A 15,481-nucleotide genomic window follows, 5' to 3' on the forward strand; every position below is an offset into this window, starting at 1 on the left:
TACTTCGTTAATGTCTAAGTGGGCTGGCCTTGCGGACGCCGATGCTTCTCCACGGTTCTCACCGTCGGGATTCGCTGGTTGAGGCTGAGGGGCTGCAGAGTTGGGGAGATGGTGATGACCATCCCGGGGGTTGTTGGCCCAAATCCCGTTGGAATGGGTTTCCAAAAGGCGACGAAGCGCTTCTGGGGTCACCAAAGTGCTCTGGTTGATGGCTGGCGCAGACCTCAAGGGATCGATCGGGTGTCCGAACAGCACGACTGGGTTGTCGGTGTCGGGCTCCGCTTCTCTCCTCGCCGGGGCTCGGCGAACCAGCTCTCCACGAGCTGCGATCAGATCAAGAGTGACCTGGTCGAACAGTTGCTCTAGTGCGCTTACATAGCGCACCAGATGCAACAGCGCAGGATCCGTCTCGTGGTCTCCGTTGGCAACTTGAGGCGGCCTACCATACCCGTCACGACTGGGGTAGTAGTAGAACGAGCGACTGTTAACTCTGGGCGACAAGTGCCGGAGTTGAACTATAGCTTCTCGGGCTGCCAGTTGGATGGCTTGTGGCTCGAAGGGAGTTGTCCTTCCAGTGAACCTGTAGGGGCGTTCTGGCGACAGACCCCTACCGTAGATGTGCACAGTGGCCCAATACTGACGGCTTTCACCGTACATGGGTCCTTGGTACACAACATACTCAGGAGGCTCTTCTAACGCATAGGCACGGCGGGTGAGGTTTGCGAGCATGGTCACAAAACCTCCAAGGTTGGTCGCTGTGGTCTCATTGTGAACAATGGGGCCAGGCATCGTGGCTCGATTTGGGGGGAAAGAGGCTGTGTTGTGTCGTGGCTAGCGTGCCCTTTTTATAGGAAAAGGGGACGGAGTCTTCCTCTGCACGCTTGCGATAGAGACGGGTTGGGTGTCGGTCACTGGCGCGTGATCGACGGGCTAGGTTGATAGGTTGGGCACCGTCCGCCGAAAAGGACGTCGGGTCACTGTGGGGCTACCTTATGCGGGAAGCTTGACCGGGGTTAAGCTAAGGTCTGATGGTTTGGGTTAACCTGGGTTTATTGACCTGGCTAAGATAGGATTAGCCAATGGTCAGCCTGGCTCTGATACCAAGTCTGTCACGACCGGATTTTTGGGATATAAATTCCCAGAAAAACGGCCTGTGCGCTCATCAGCCCCAGGATTACTGTTAGCTGATGAGGTACCAACTTGATACAAGAATTCCAAGCAAGTACAAAAATATGTAGTACAAGACCATTTAGGCCTAGGAGTACAACACTTGGTTTCTAATGGTTGAGGGCGGAAGCGATTGGGTACATCTGCGTCTATGGGACTCCATTTCCCACAAGAACAGCTGACCAGGATAACTCCTATCTTCGCGAGGCTGCCTACGTCAACACGTAGGTTCCGAGGCTGTCACCACGGTGCTCATCTCCAAGCGAGGAATCTGGCCAAGACAATAGCCAGGGACAAGCCAGTGAGTACGTTGGAATGTACTCGCAAACATTAAGAACACAGGTATAATAAATATCAACATGCTCCAGATTATTATGTGATCACACGTCTGTCACGAAAAGATACGAAAAATCAAGATGCACACATATGGTTAAAAAAATATACCAAAACAAAATACTGGGTGCCAAACGAGTGTCTGAATGACTCCTCGAGCGGAAAATGCGGAATAGTAATATAGGTGCCAAACGAGGGTCTGAATGACTCCTCGAGCGGAAAATGCAGAAATAATAATGCCGCAGTCGGGCGTCGGGGCGACACCACATAAAGGGCTTACAAAAGATAAATGAAGAACAAGCATGCCGCAGTCGGGCGTCTGAGCGACGCCACAGAGAGGGCTTATAAGAGAATAATCACAGCGAATATCCAGGGGGTTGAACCGTCCCAGGGATACTCAATAATATACGCAATATAAATGGTCAGTCCAAAATAATAAAGATCATAATCCATATGCCAAAATCTTAAACAAAAATAAGTACAGTCGTTTCTCCATCCAGAAACCGATAATTTAGTCAAGCCGTATCTCCATCCGAATGCCGTTACAGAGTTCTAGTTAAATCGTTCTCCATCCGAATACCGTTACTGAGACTCATCTCAGACTGGTCTCTACTCAAGAACATGACTATCTAACAGGATATATCCTCTGCAGAGGTAATACCATTTTCCACGAGTAACGGGATTACTCAGTCCCTTGGGACTAACGCCGTCTACGGTCTTTTGATTGAAAACACGCCTGACCTGCACACACCAGCTTAACTCACCAGTGCCTGGAATCACCCACGACACCTGCCAAGCAAAACTCTAAGTGGGGAGGCTACAACCTCGACGTAGCATGGGATCACAAAATTTATACCGCGCGCAAACTGGGGAAGCTATCCCCTTCGGCTACAACCGAAACACCCATGCCCCCGGACCGGATGACTGGCTTTAATCCATGGCCATGGGACCCTCATCACGGCCTCTCTGTACGGTGTGTGCTTTGGAAAGGGGTTGACAACCTACTGAACCATACCCTGTCCCTTGCAGCGACAAGTGGTGGTACCGACAAAGGAAGAAGCTATCGATCAAGACTCGGTCTACAACCGACTCAGGTGGTCCAAGAATCCACCAACAATATTACCACTAGTGAAACAAATCACCACTCCTCGAGCCTCACCATGCTATGCCGGGCATACTCGTCTCGACGAGGGGTTAGGGACAAGCTCGCGTCTACCCAAGACCACGACTTTCCCGGCTCCCTACCGGTGTGCAAGAGAAGCTCACGAGGATGATCCAAATCATTAGTGTATCCATTGCTGGCCACAAACAAACTCCAAAGTGCACTCATGCACGAGACCATATCGATACATAAAGCTATCACATACTTTGAGTCAAAAGGTGTTGTGATCGCATCCAAACACCACAACAAAATATTATGCCAGAGCTCAGAAATGCTTGCCTTCAAGAGTATGCAAAGGATGCACTTGTTGGAAGTTTTCCTTTTCCTCCGAAAATCCTATTTTGCAAAATACACAAATACAAATATTTCAAACACAGTACCAAAACCTGTCTCAAATAATTTTTAAATAAATCTTAAAATAAACTAGATGAAAATTTGAGAGAGGTAGGAAAAAGAATCAACTCATTTGGAGTTTTATTTTAAAAGTTATAGCTAGTCAAAGTTTGGTCAACTTTGTTTTTAAATAAAACCAGAAAAGGAAAACGATTCGAGAGAAATACGCTTTCAAAACAGGGGAGACGTACTCCGGTCTTTGTGCTACCACTTAACCAGAGAGGGCGGGGAAGCGGGTCACTGACAGTGGGTCCAGAGGGCCCACTGGTCAGGTTTGACTGGTCTCCCTCTCCCTCCTTTCTCTGTGCCCGACCGGCGCGGGGCTCCGACGATTGCCGGCGACGAACGGCGGCTCCTCGAGGGCATCTGAGGGTAGGGATGGGTTGGCCAGACCGAGGCGGTCCTCTCGGTGGGTGTTAGGCAGGTGGGGATGGAGGAGGTCACCGGCGGCGAGCTCCGCGGCGGAGAGAGGCTACGGTGGCGAAGTGCTTTTTGTGCTCCGGTGGTCTCCGATCGAGCTTGGGTAGCTGGGTAGCTCCGCAAGGACCAGAGGGAGCTACTGGTGGTGCTGGTTGGGCGAGAGGGTGGCTGGTTGCGACGAATCGCGCCGGGGCTTGGCGGCGGCCGAGCTGGCCGGAGTTGGGGAGGACGGCCACTATGGGTCGATCTACTGCGTGGGAAGCTCTACGGGGGAAGTCTGATGTCGCCTGAAGTCTTGAATGAGCTCGGGGACCCTTTATATAGCGTGACGAGGCTGGACCGTGGCGGCAGAAGATAGGATCGCCGGCGACAGCCGTTGCTGTAGTTGCAGGGCATCGCGGCGGCGACGAACGCGTGCCGACGAGCGGGAGGATAAGCGCGGCCTGTGCTCTGAGGCAGCTGGCGCGCGCTGGTGGTTTGGGCGGTGCCGTCCGCGGCGGAATCCGCTGCCGACGCCGGCGTGCCGCCAAAGGCGCGGCCAGCGGCGCATCAGGGCGCCAGAGGTACCGTGGAGCAGGGGGCGGCTAGTGCGCGGTTCAGCGATGCAGAGGGGGCCAGGGTCGGGTCGCGTCGAGTGCGGCAGTGCGGCGTAGTGCGCGCGCGTGCAAAACGTGCGCTCTGGGCGCGCCCAGAGCACGCACGGCACCTATTCGACGAAATGCCAGCGCGCTCTAGAGCTCGAGGGTGGAGCTGGCACTGCACAGGATGGAGGTAGGGGTAGCAAGACACTCAGTGGACAAGGTGGGTGGGTCAGGGGTTCAAGTCCACAATGCAAACCAGAGGGCTTGCCAAAAGTGGCTGTGCACACCAGGTGTTCGACAGAAAGCCAGATGCACTTAGGCAACTCTTGGGGTGGCCAAAATCTCCAGATCAGTGTCTCCTTAGATGCAGGAGATGGTGGTAAGATTAGTTTGGCAAAAACAGAAAGTTGATAGTGCAAGTTTTGCAAAACTCCAGTTTTGGGCAGAAAGAAAAAGGTTTAGAACATGCACTTCAAAATCTCCAATGAGCCCAATCTCCTGGACTTAAGAGTTTGGTAGGGAGGGCTACAAGTAGGAGAAAGCTCAGGGTTATTAGAGCAAAGGAAAACATGTTTGCAGTACAAATCACCAATTTGGACCAGCATGCAAAAGAGGTTGATTCACTCAAATTTTTCAAAGAACATCACTGGTTTTTTTGCTTGAAGGTGAATTGTATGCATCCATTGACATCTCCAAACACTTGGAAGAATTTTTAGAAGAATATTTAAATGGGTTGTAGTGCAAAAGTGCCTACTGGACCAGATTGGAAAAGTTGGGGTAGAGCCCAAAATCTCCAATGGCCAGAAGATATCTTTGCATAAAAGTGATGTGGAAACATCACCTGACATCCCCAAATTTTGGTGGAATTTTTTGGAGCATTTATCAAATGGTTGTAGTGCAAATGGGCTCCCAATGCAGAAGAAATCATTTTATAAGAGCAAAGTTTTGAGAAAATAAATCTTGCAACATTTGAATCCACTGATAAATAATTGTTTCATAATAGAGAGAAATCAAGTCCAACAATACCTTTGAAGGTTTTTCCCACTAGGGGCATAAAATCCAAAAGTCACAAAAGGTAAAACTTGACAATTGGAAAAGTTTTATTTCCTGGCAACATTTGAATAAATAAAAATAAGGCCAAAATTTTTGGGGTGTCACAGTTATTGGAACCACGAGTAGGACACAAACTCGAAATCAACTTTGTTGTTTAAGGCGAAATGACATGACGAGGAAAATCGACGTAAGCTTAGCTCATCGTCGAAAGTGGTGCTCCAAGAATAAGGACCAGGTAGCACAGTTAAAATCATCACGACAATGATATAGCCGATCAGGCTAGGAATGACTTGAAGGATTACTAAACTCGTAAGCAAAGAAGATTACTAATACTTGTTTAATCGTGATGCGAACTCAATTCAGTTATCGGTGTCCTGGAGTGTTTAATGACTCGGAGCCCGTGAAAAATTAGAATCAGTGAGAATGTAGTACTTGATGGAGAACTCATAAAACGCTATGCAGTTCCGTGACAATCTCGAGATACCTGGGTGTAATACTCGATGAAAGATCAAAGTAGAGGTTGGATTGGTGTATTGATCCATGGAAGGCAAGTGCTTAAACTTGCCCGAGAGATGGGATCAAGGAAGAACATATGGTCGGAACCACAATTACAAAGGATCAATTCACAGATGCCAGATGATATTTATCAAGGAAATAGTTATCATTACTAGAAGCTTTCATGATAGGATCTACATCGTGTCCATGGGCATGAACACAAAGTTCAAGGCCGACTCCCACTTCTCCAATGCACAACTTTTCATTCACTTCCCGCTTTTGAAGAAGTTGTAGGTGTTGAAATTTTATCTGACGAAAAGCCAGTAGAGTATAACTCGTGAAAACTCTCGGGTTCCCACAGATTAAGGATGGCATAGGTTCAACCCATCGGGGCATAGAAACATATACTACAAACTTAAAGAGTAAATAACACAAGCTCGAAGGTAGAGCATGGTTGGCCAAATCCGAGAATAGGATTTACTAATGGCATTATGTATCAGGGAAAGAACTTCCCAAGTGATTGAATAGGAAGGACGCTGTCAGATAAAACCCAACAAAGGTTCCAGTGGTCCTCAAGGGGTCTGATGTGAGCATCGGTACTCAACCAGAGGAAGAAACAATTCAAAGGCATTGGATTATAGAAACAACTGGCTAATTCAAAGCTCACATGTAAGGGAATTATGATTTCCAAATCAAAGGATCAGAAGCAAACGCTCTGATTAAGGATGGATAAGTTGAGTAAGCTTAGGGGTAAAATCGACAACAATTTGATTGGTCGAGATTCAGCTCATGTTTAAAAAGACGTCTGAGCCGAAAGAATGAATTCTAGGATCTGATTAAGGATTGTGAGCATTCGCAACATTTTGAATCAACAACCTCAAAATGATAATGACAAGGGATACCAATATGATTACGAGACTTATGGGATTAAACATAATGCAAGCAAGCAAGAATTTCAAGAGCAATAGGCTGCTTGGGATTTTTGGAAGTTCAAATAGCATTTCGAAGATTTTTGTGAATTAGTTGAATCAACTGGGGATGAGCGGATACTCGGTAAGTGCGAGAATTATCCGTAGGGGTATTCAGGTGACAAAGAACAGCAAGGCACTAAGCTCAAAGGATTCTCGGAACAACAGAGAGAATTTCGGGGTATCTTGTAGTAACAAGATCAACTGGGAAACATTGTATGAATGGCGAGTATACGTGGTTATCCATAGGGGTTTATCGATGGAAGGGAATTGCAAAAGCGATGGCACAAAGTATCGAGAGAACATCGGAGAGTAACTTCGGAATCTTCTAGTGCATCAGGCAATCACCTGTATCGAGTGGCTCTCCGGGAGGAAGTAGCTACGAGAACCTAGAGTTAGATTTAGTAAAATCATTTAACCCGAATAGAAGAGAGATTAGAGTCCCAGAGTATAGATGAGGAGTAAAAGATCCTAATACCACCCAATGGCGACGTGGGCCCATGGGCCGCACAGCCATGTTAGTAAAACAATTTTCATCGACTAGACTTGACTTCGGCCAAGGAGTTTGGAAGGGGGATTCCTACAGGCAGTCGGCTCTGATACCAACTTGTGACGCCCCCGATTCAATCGTACACTAATCATACACGCAAACGTGTACGATCAAGATCAGGGACTCACGGGAAGATATCACAACACAACTCTAAAATGAAATAAGTCATACAAGCATCATAATACAAGCCAGGGGCCTCGAGGGCTCGAATACAAGTGCTCGATCATAGACGAGTCAGCGGAAGCACCAATATCTGAGTACAGACATTAGTTAAACAAGTTTGCCTTAAGAAGGCTAGCACAAACTGGGATACAGCTCGAAAGAGGCGCAAGCCTCCTGCCTGGGATCCTCCTAAACTACTCCTGGTCGTCGTCAGCGGCCTGCACGTAGTAGTAGGCACCTCCGGTGTAGTAGGAGTCGTTGTCGACGGTGGCGTCAAGCTCCTGGGCTCCAGCATCTGGTTGCGACAACCTGGTAGAATGGAAAGGGGGAAAAGAGGGAGAAAAGCAACCGTGAGTACTCATCCAAAGTACTCGCAAGCAAGAAGCTACACTACATATGCATGGGTATATGTGTAAAGGGCCATATCGGTGGACTGAACTGCAGAATACCAGAATAAGAGGGGGATAGCTAATCCTGTGGAAGACTACGCTTCAGGCCACCTCCATCATGCAGCATGTAGAAGAGAGTAGATGGTAAGTTCACCAAGTAGCATCGCATAGCATAAACCTACCCGGCGATCCCCTCCTCGACGCCGTGTTAGAGAGCGATCACCGGGTTATATCTGGCACTTGGATGGGTGTGTTTTATTAAGTATCCGGTTCTAGTTGTCATAAGGTCAAGGTACAACTCCAAGTCATCCTGTTACCGAAGATCACGACTATTCGAATAGATAAACTTCCCTGCAGGGGTGCACCACATAACCCAACACGCTCGATCCCATTTGGCCGGACACACTTTCCTGGGTCATGCCCGGCCTCGGAAGATCAACACGTCGCAGCCCCACCTACGCACAACAGAGAGGTCAGCACGCCGGTCTAAATCCTATGGCGCATGGGTCTGGGCCCATCGCCCATTGCACACCTGCATGTTGCGTGGGCGGCCGGAAGCAGACCTAGCCTAGCAGGCGTTCCAGTCCAATCCGGCGCGCGCCGCTCAGTCGCTGACGTCATGAATGCTTCGACTGATACCATGACGCCGAGTGCCCATAACTGTTCCCGCGTAGTTGGTTAGTGCGTATAGGCCAGTGGCCAGACTCAGATCAAATACCAAGATCTCGTTAAGCGTGTTAAGTATCTGCGAATGCCGACCAGGGCCAGGCCCACCTCTCTCCTAGGTGGTCTCAACCTGCCCTGTCGCTCCGCCACAAAGTAACAGTCGGGGACCGTCGGGAACCCAGGCCCACCTCTACCGGGATGGAGCCACCTGCCCCTTCAGCCCCCATCTCCGAACAGTATCATAAGTAATGTAACAGTATAAAGTGTATAGCATATGCCCGTGATCACCTCCCGAAGTGATCATGGCCCAGTAGTATAGCATGGCAGACGGACAAGAGTGTAGGGCCACTGATGGAACACTAGCAACCTATACTAAGCATTTAGGATTGCAGGTAAGGGTATCAACTGTAGCAACAATGAAAGGCTATGCAGCAGAATAGGATTTAACCGAAAGCAGTAACATGCTACACTACTTTAATGCAAGCAGTATAGAGAAGAATAGGCGATATCTGGTGATCAAGGGGGGGCTTGCCCGGAAGCTTTGTTGCACAGGAAGAAGAGGGTCGTCGGTGACGTAGTCATACTCGGTGGCATCAGCGCCGGTCTCGGGGTCTACCGGGGAAGAAGAGGGGGGAAGAAACAGTAAATACGGAGCAAACAAAGCATCACAAAACATAACGAGGCAATACGCGGTGCTAGGTATGCCCTAACGTGGTAGGAGGTGATACCGACGAAGGGGGGAAACGTCCGGGAAAGTATCCCCGAAGTTTTGCGTTTTCGGACAGATGAAACGGAGGGGAAAAGTTGCGTGCTCGCTATGCTAGGGATGTGTGGCGGACGAACGGGCTGCGTATTCGGATTCGTCTCGTTGTTCTGAGCAACTTTCATGTACAAAGTTTTTCCATCCGAGTTACGGATTATTTTATATGAATTTTTATAGATTTTATCAATTTCTAGAAATAACAGATTTAATTTAATTCGAAAATGCTATTATGATGTCAGCATGACATCAGGGTGATGTCAGCAGTCAACAGTCAGATGACTTGGTCAAACTGACGTGTGGGTCCCGGTTGTCATTGACTTAGGTTAAATAAACTTGATTAGTTAGTTTAATAAGTGATTAGGTTAATTTAACAGATATAATTAAGTTAACTAATTAAGTAATTAATTAATTATTATTTTAATTATATTTTTCTATTCTTCTTTTTTTTAACAGGGGCGTGGGTGGGGGCCCCACTGGGCAGTGGCCCATAGGGCCAAACGGGCGCGGGCGGTGGATCGGGCGCGGGGCGCCAGGACGCCCGCCCGCAGAGACGGAAGCTGTCCGCCTCCGGCGGCAGTGGCGAGGCCACGGCGAGTGGCCGGAGCAGCAGAAGCCAGAGACGGAGACGAGCGAGATGGCTGCGGCGGTGGTGCCGGCAGCAGCCGCAGGGGGAGGTGACGGGGGGGCGGAGACGGTAGCTGCGGCGGGGATGGGGAAGGGCAGCAGCGGCTGCGAACGTCGCCAGCGCGCGCTGTCATGGGCGCGCGAGGGGGGTGAGCGAGCGCGAGGAGCGGCGGTCGGAGGCGGCGGCGGCTGTAGCAAGCAGCAGCATCAGTGCAGGTAGCAGCGGGTAGCAAGCGTGGCGCGCGGCGAGCACAGCCTCGGGGAAGGCAAGGCGCGGGCGGCGCGCGACGAGCGGGTGCAGGGCGTGGCCAAGAGCGCGCGAGAGCAGAGCCCCGTCTACGATGGTGTTACAGCGACCTTCGGCGAGGGAGAAACAAAACGGAGAAGGTGAATCGAGCGGAGGCCTCACAGCGATGCTCGGGGTGTGCCCGGGATGGATCTGGGAGGTCCGGAGGGGCTGAGGAAGCACGAATCAAAAACGAGCAGTGGCGGTTCGCCGACGGAGGGGAACGACGTGGGCGCTGTCGATGAGGCTTCACTGCCTCGATCCGGCGAGGAAGGCGACGATGGCACGCCTCCTGGACAACTCCTCGTGGCTTGGGGACGATTCCGGCTGCGACAACGACGACGGCGCGGTTCCTGAGTGGTCGTCGTCGACGGGATCCCGATCCAGAAGGGGATCGGGGGAGTGAGGGGGGAAGTGGAGACGAGCGGTTCGGGGGGGAGTGGGGGTGTAGCTAGGGTTCCGGTCGGGTGGAGATAAGGGGAGCGAGGGGTGGCCGGTTGGGCCGGCCTGGTCGACGGAGCCGACTGGGCCAAGAGGCCCCATGTGAAAAGGGGGGCGGCCTTTGCCTTTTTATTTGTTTGTTAGTTTAGTTTTCTGTTTTTGTTTTTTTTCTGTTTTAACTTTAGTTCCTCTTTTATTTATAGTTTTATAAAATATAACCTTAGCTCCTAAATTAAGGTTTCAGAACAACCCTCTACCATAAAAAGTTTGGTGGTCAAATAAACTAATTTAATATATTTTTAATATTTAAAATCATTTAAATAATTGTTTTGCTATGGTTTTATTCATTTTTAGAGTTGGTTCTCCACCATAATTACCTATGCAATATTTGGTTCACTCCGAACATTTTAGTTTTAATATTTGAAAAATCTTATTGTTTGCTTGATTTTGAATCGGTTTCAAACTAACGCGAGATTAGCAACTGTAATCTAAGTGACGTGGCATCATTAGCAGAGAATTACTGTAGCTTAAATATTCGGGCGTCACAGTTTGTTGCTTGCTTATTAATCAGTTGCTTGAATATTAATCAGTTTCGTGAATGGCATATATATGCTGATTGAAATGGCCACAAAGATGTAGCTTACACTGGATCACCATAGGTGATATACACATGCAAGTATTAAACGTCTAAGTATCTATTAGAGTCAGTCTAACAGCCAACGTAATAGCCAACCTACTATGTGGGTGAAGGCTTTATGTGACCTGACGGTGGTTTATAGCTAGTTGTACTATTAACCATGCTCTTACACCCCCTAGCAATGGCGTGCACTTTTAGACGCCACCACTGGTAACCTCTAAGGCTAAAAAAAACCAGGGTGGACTGTGGACACAAAAAGTACTTGCCGACCCTGACGTCTTTCGGAAAGCACATCCTAGCAAAATTGAAGAACACACCAGGAAACTCGAGGTATAACATGCGAATGCTTTGCTTATTCACCTCACCTTTTGCGTGCACGTTTTATGCAGATAGAGAAGAAGATAGTTGTGGATACAAAAACCACTCTCGAGGCTTAATCGCCCTCATCGCCAACCTTGAGGAGACTATCTTCCATCTTCAACTCTAAACTTTGGCACTTGAAGCGCAAACAAAAGGGTTAAAGCGGTCTAAGCTCATGACGCTCCATCAACGAAATCCTAGCGCCCAATGGAATCCCTCCGGATCGATGAAGACTGCAGGAGGACACTCCTCCCGGGAGCGTTGGAGAGCAGTGAGGACAGCCATCTACTCCCCGGGACTAGAAGGGATGAGCACCCAGTCCTCGGATCCAGACATCTCGAAGCTGGATCGAGTGCCCTCCATGAAGAACTAGGCCGAAACTCGCCGAAGAGGAGATTGGATACTGTGGGAAGTGAGTGATGTGGAGTGGAGTGCAGCTAAGGTTTCGTCCGGAGTGCGGATAGAGTTGAATATATGTGGGATCGGATGGGCCATAGTGGGCCAAATCCGACGTGGTAGGTGCGTCCAGATATCACCATATAGGGTGGGATATGGGAGTTGCCGGCCAGTCCGTGCGTTTGGGCTGGATTTGCCATGTCCGGTTGGGTGGCAATTTTGTGTCCGGTTAGTGACCGGGCAGCCCGGCCGGCATTTGGGGCAGATACGGTGTCCGGTTATAGATGCTCTAGACACAAAAGTAAGTAAAAAGAAAAACTAGCAGTACACACATCACAATCAGATAGCTTGATCCCAAAGCTTTTTTATTCACTGCCATGGTCGCAATCCCAGGCAGACATCCATTATTTCCGTTCTATGAGAACACTCATACAACAACACAATGGTTTGTTCTCTCGCACCTCGCTTCAGATATGTTACCATGCAGCGCCGAGGGTTGGGTTACTACCTCTACTTGTACTGGCTGGCCAGCTCGCCTTCCTTGACGATGTAGTTCTCCGCGGGGAAGTCCTCGCCCTTGAAGTACCTATCCAACATGTCCTTCACTCCAGCCGCGTACCTCAGCTGCAGCAATTGCCATCCACATCAGAAACACGGCTGGTCAGTCGGTAGCAAAGCGCGGCAATGGACAAACAGGCATAAACTGATCTAGGCTGCGTATGTGTGATGGTTAAGGTTGCCCCACTGTCTTAGTTGTATGTACATTGCTCTTGATATAGATTATTCCTTGCTTCTCCACTTATGAAGGAAAGGAAAACACAAGTTACCATATGCAGAATCCATTCGGAATAACTGACTAGTGACTACTTAGAATTCGTCCATAGTTTTGTTAAAAGCATATGGCTGGGTAGGGCCTATGCTGAGATAAAAACACAGAAGCAAACCTGTGCATCAATTGTAGTTCCAGAGATGTGAGGGGTCATTGCGTGATTAGGCATGTAGCGCCATGGGTGATCCTTGGGTGCGGGTTGGGGGAACCAGACATCACCTCCATATCCTGAAAATCAGGAATGATGTACTTTGAGTAAAAGGAAATAATCCCCAAGATAGAGATATAAGGTACTGCATCATTCTCCTAATCTTGGACACAATTCAATAGGACACAATAGTAACAGCCATCAAGAAACAAGTGCCATGGCAAGAAATAGGATTGAACAGAATTTACAGAGGCATAGATCAACCTTTGTTTTCTGTCAACACTAAGAAATAATTAGCTACAAACTGGCATTATTGAGTACCTGACATTACTGCATTATGTTATATTGATTTCGAAATTTTATCATATTACCCCAGATAAATGCAAAGTATGACAGACTAAATAAAACGATGTATTTCATAGACCCCAACAGCAAGAGTTAGATACACATCCTGCAGCATACTGGTGCTTAAGATAGACTGATTAAGTGAAAGAATTGTACCAGCAATGTGACCGCTGGAGCAAGCATCAGCAACTGCCTGGGTATCCATGATTGCTCCCCGAGCGTTATTCACGATGATTACACCTTTCTTCATCTTTGCAATCTTTTCTTTGTTGAACATGCCTCTGAAGAAAGGACCAAACAGAATTTAGAGAACTGTATATTACTAGAAGATAATGGAAAAGAACCGAGTGTGATGAATAGAAACCTAGTTTTCTCAGTAAGAGGTGTGTTGATCACAATGACATCACACTTTGGAAGCATAGCATCCAGGTCCTCTTCAAATTTCGCCCCAATTTCTTTCTCAAGCTCTGGGTTGATCTGAAGTCTGTCATGGTAGAGCAGGTTGCAGTTGAAGGGCTTAAGGCGCTGAAGTAAGAGCCTGCCAATACGACCTGCCCCGACAGTTCCGACGGTCTTCCCCTCAAGATCATAAGCCCTATGGGCAATGCCTGCAACATTCCATTCACCTTTAACAACCTGTTGATAGCCAGGCAAGAAGTTCCTGAGCAGAATCAAGATGCGCATGAGCTCATCTTCTGCCACAGAGACAGTGTTACTTCCAGTAACCTCAGCCACTGTCAAGCCTGCAGCAGCAGCAGCTGGCAAATCAATATGGTCCGAGCCAATCCCAGCTGTGAGAAGCAGCTCGAGGTTCTTTGCCTTCTTGATCCTCTCGGCAGTAACATAGGCTGGGTGGAATGGGGTGGTTATCAGAACATGCATGTCTTCAATGTGCTTCTCCAGCTCTGGGGACAAGAACAGCAATCATTTATTCACAAGTTAAGAGTCAGATAACAATAATCAGAGATATAAAACCATAAAATAATAAGATTGTATCATAGTAATTTCATCTTATACAGGGTTCAAACATACAAGCACTTATACAGGGTTCAAACATACAAGCTAGATTGGAATATATATAAGCTTTTGAACTGATCCTGCAGCAAAGCTCACATGATGTGGATACCTCCAATTAGTTTGGGAAATTGTGATAAACTAGACGAAAACCATCAATTGTCTGTCAATCGATTCATCAGAACACGGCTGCTTATTAGAAAAAATCAAAACACGCTGCTTAGCCAAATAAGGAGCAAATCTCCCCTTTCACACGGAACAGATAAAAATTACTCTTCGCTGTCATCAGCTCAAAAAGAGGGCAGTCGGATTACTCATAGCATTATAGACTACACAGTAACCCAGATAATTCAGAATTGATATATATCTGTTCAGTAAAACACTACTACATATCTGTTCAGTAAAGAGTTCGATACAGGTTTTGACCATTCCTGCCAACTTCACTACGTTTAGCGTTTTGAGATCTGTATCTGATGTATAGTACAATGTATTCACAAATTGTTCACACAGGGAAGCACATGAATTGCATTACAGAATCGTTAACAAAATAATAATAAATTATAGGAAATTGAAAAACATGAGAAGAATTGGGATGATGTTGGGTACCGACCGCTGTTCAAGCCCTCCTTGTCGTCGGTGACAATGTAGTGATGCCCCTTGGACTCGAGCCAGTCGCGTATGCCGAGGGCGCCCTCAACGCAGCCGACGAAGTTGGGGTTCTTGTCGGCGTACTCGCCAGCCTGGTAGAACACGCCCACGATCTTCTTGCTGCCTGCAGACGTCTGCAGAACGGGAAGACAGAAATCAAAACACGGCATTCTTCAGAATCCCGACCGTAGTACTTCTTCAGTAAACAAAACTTGCAGGAATCAAACCGAGCGAGAAAACTTACGTGCGCGGCCCTGGATCCGACGGCCCGGTCGACGAGCTGCCTCGCGGCGGCCCTACACATCGCGGCCATGGGGACGGAGAGATCCCGGCGGAGGGAGAAGCAATCTGCCAATCACTTCACGGGGAACGGCGAGCGAGGAAAAGAGGGGAGGCGATGGGAGTGATGACACACACAGTGAGGGCCGGACGGGACGGGTAGATAAAGCCTCAACGCCGTCACGCTGACAGGTGGACCGCCTCCGCCCACACGTGGACCGGAGCCTGCGCCGCGCGGCGGAGGTGGTCCCGGACGGAGGCGTGAGGGCATGCATGACCTGTGGGCCCGCCTTTCGGTGATGCCCCACGTGTCTGTGTGTCGCGTGCGCAGTGGTTTGTTTTGGCTTTTGTTCTGGTAGGAAAAGGACTGCG

The 15,481-nt window shown here is 48.6% G+C and overlaps 1 protein-coding gene and 1 long non-coding RNA gene across 2 annotated transcripts; both read right to left on the reverse strand.

Moving 5' to 3' along the window:
• Window positions 1-7,290: 7,290 nt before the first annotated feature.
• On the reverse strand, window positions 7,291-10,440 carry LOC141028062 (uncharacterized). Its single transcript, XR_012190280.1, has 2 exons — window positions 10,136-10,440; window positions 7,291-7,593 (listed from the first exon to the last, which is right to left on the reverse strand). It is a non-coding gene; the product is annotated as an uncharacterized lncRNA (long non-coding RNA).
• A 1,754-nt stretch (window positions 10,441-12,194) lies between these two features.
• Window positions 12,195-15,265, reverse strand: LOC109765627 (formate dehydrogenase, mitochondrial). The gene is made up of 6 exons (XM_020324411.4): window positions 15,075-15,265; window positions 14,793-14,964; window positions 13,533-14,073; window positions 13,325-13,449; window positions 12,791-12,903; window positions 12,195-12,470 (listed from the first exon to the last, which is right to left on the reverse strand). The coding sequence occupies exons 1-6, from the start codon at window positions 15,141-15,143 to the stop codon at window positions 12,357-12,359; spliced, it is 1,134 nt and encodes a 377-aa protein (XP_020180000.1). The 5' UTR covers window positions 15,144-15,265; the 3' UTR covers window positions 12,195-12,356.
• Window positions 15,266-15,481: the final 216 nt, after the last annotated feature.

The sequence above is a fragment of the Aegilops tauschii genome, chromosome 7 (genome assembly GCF_002575655.3).
Source record: "Aegilops tauschii subsp. strangulata cultivar AL8/78 chromosome 7, Aet v6.0, whole genome shotgun sequence".
In the NCBI taxonomy this organism is placed as follows: Eukaryota; Viridiplantae; Streptophyta; class Magnoliopsida; order Poales; family Poaceae; genus Aegilops; species Aegilops tauschii.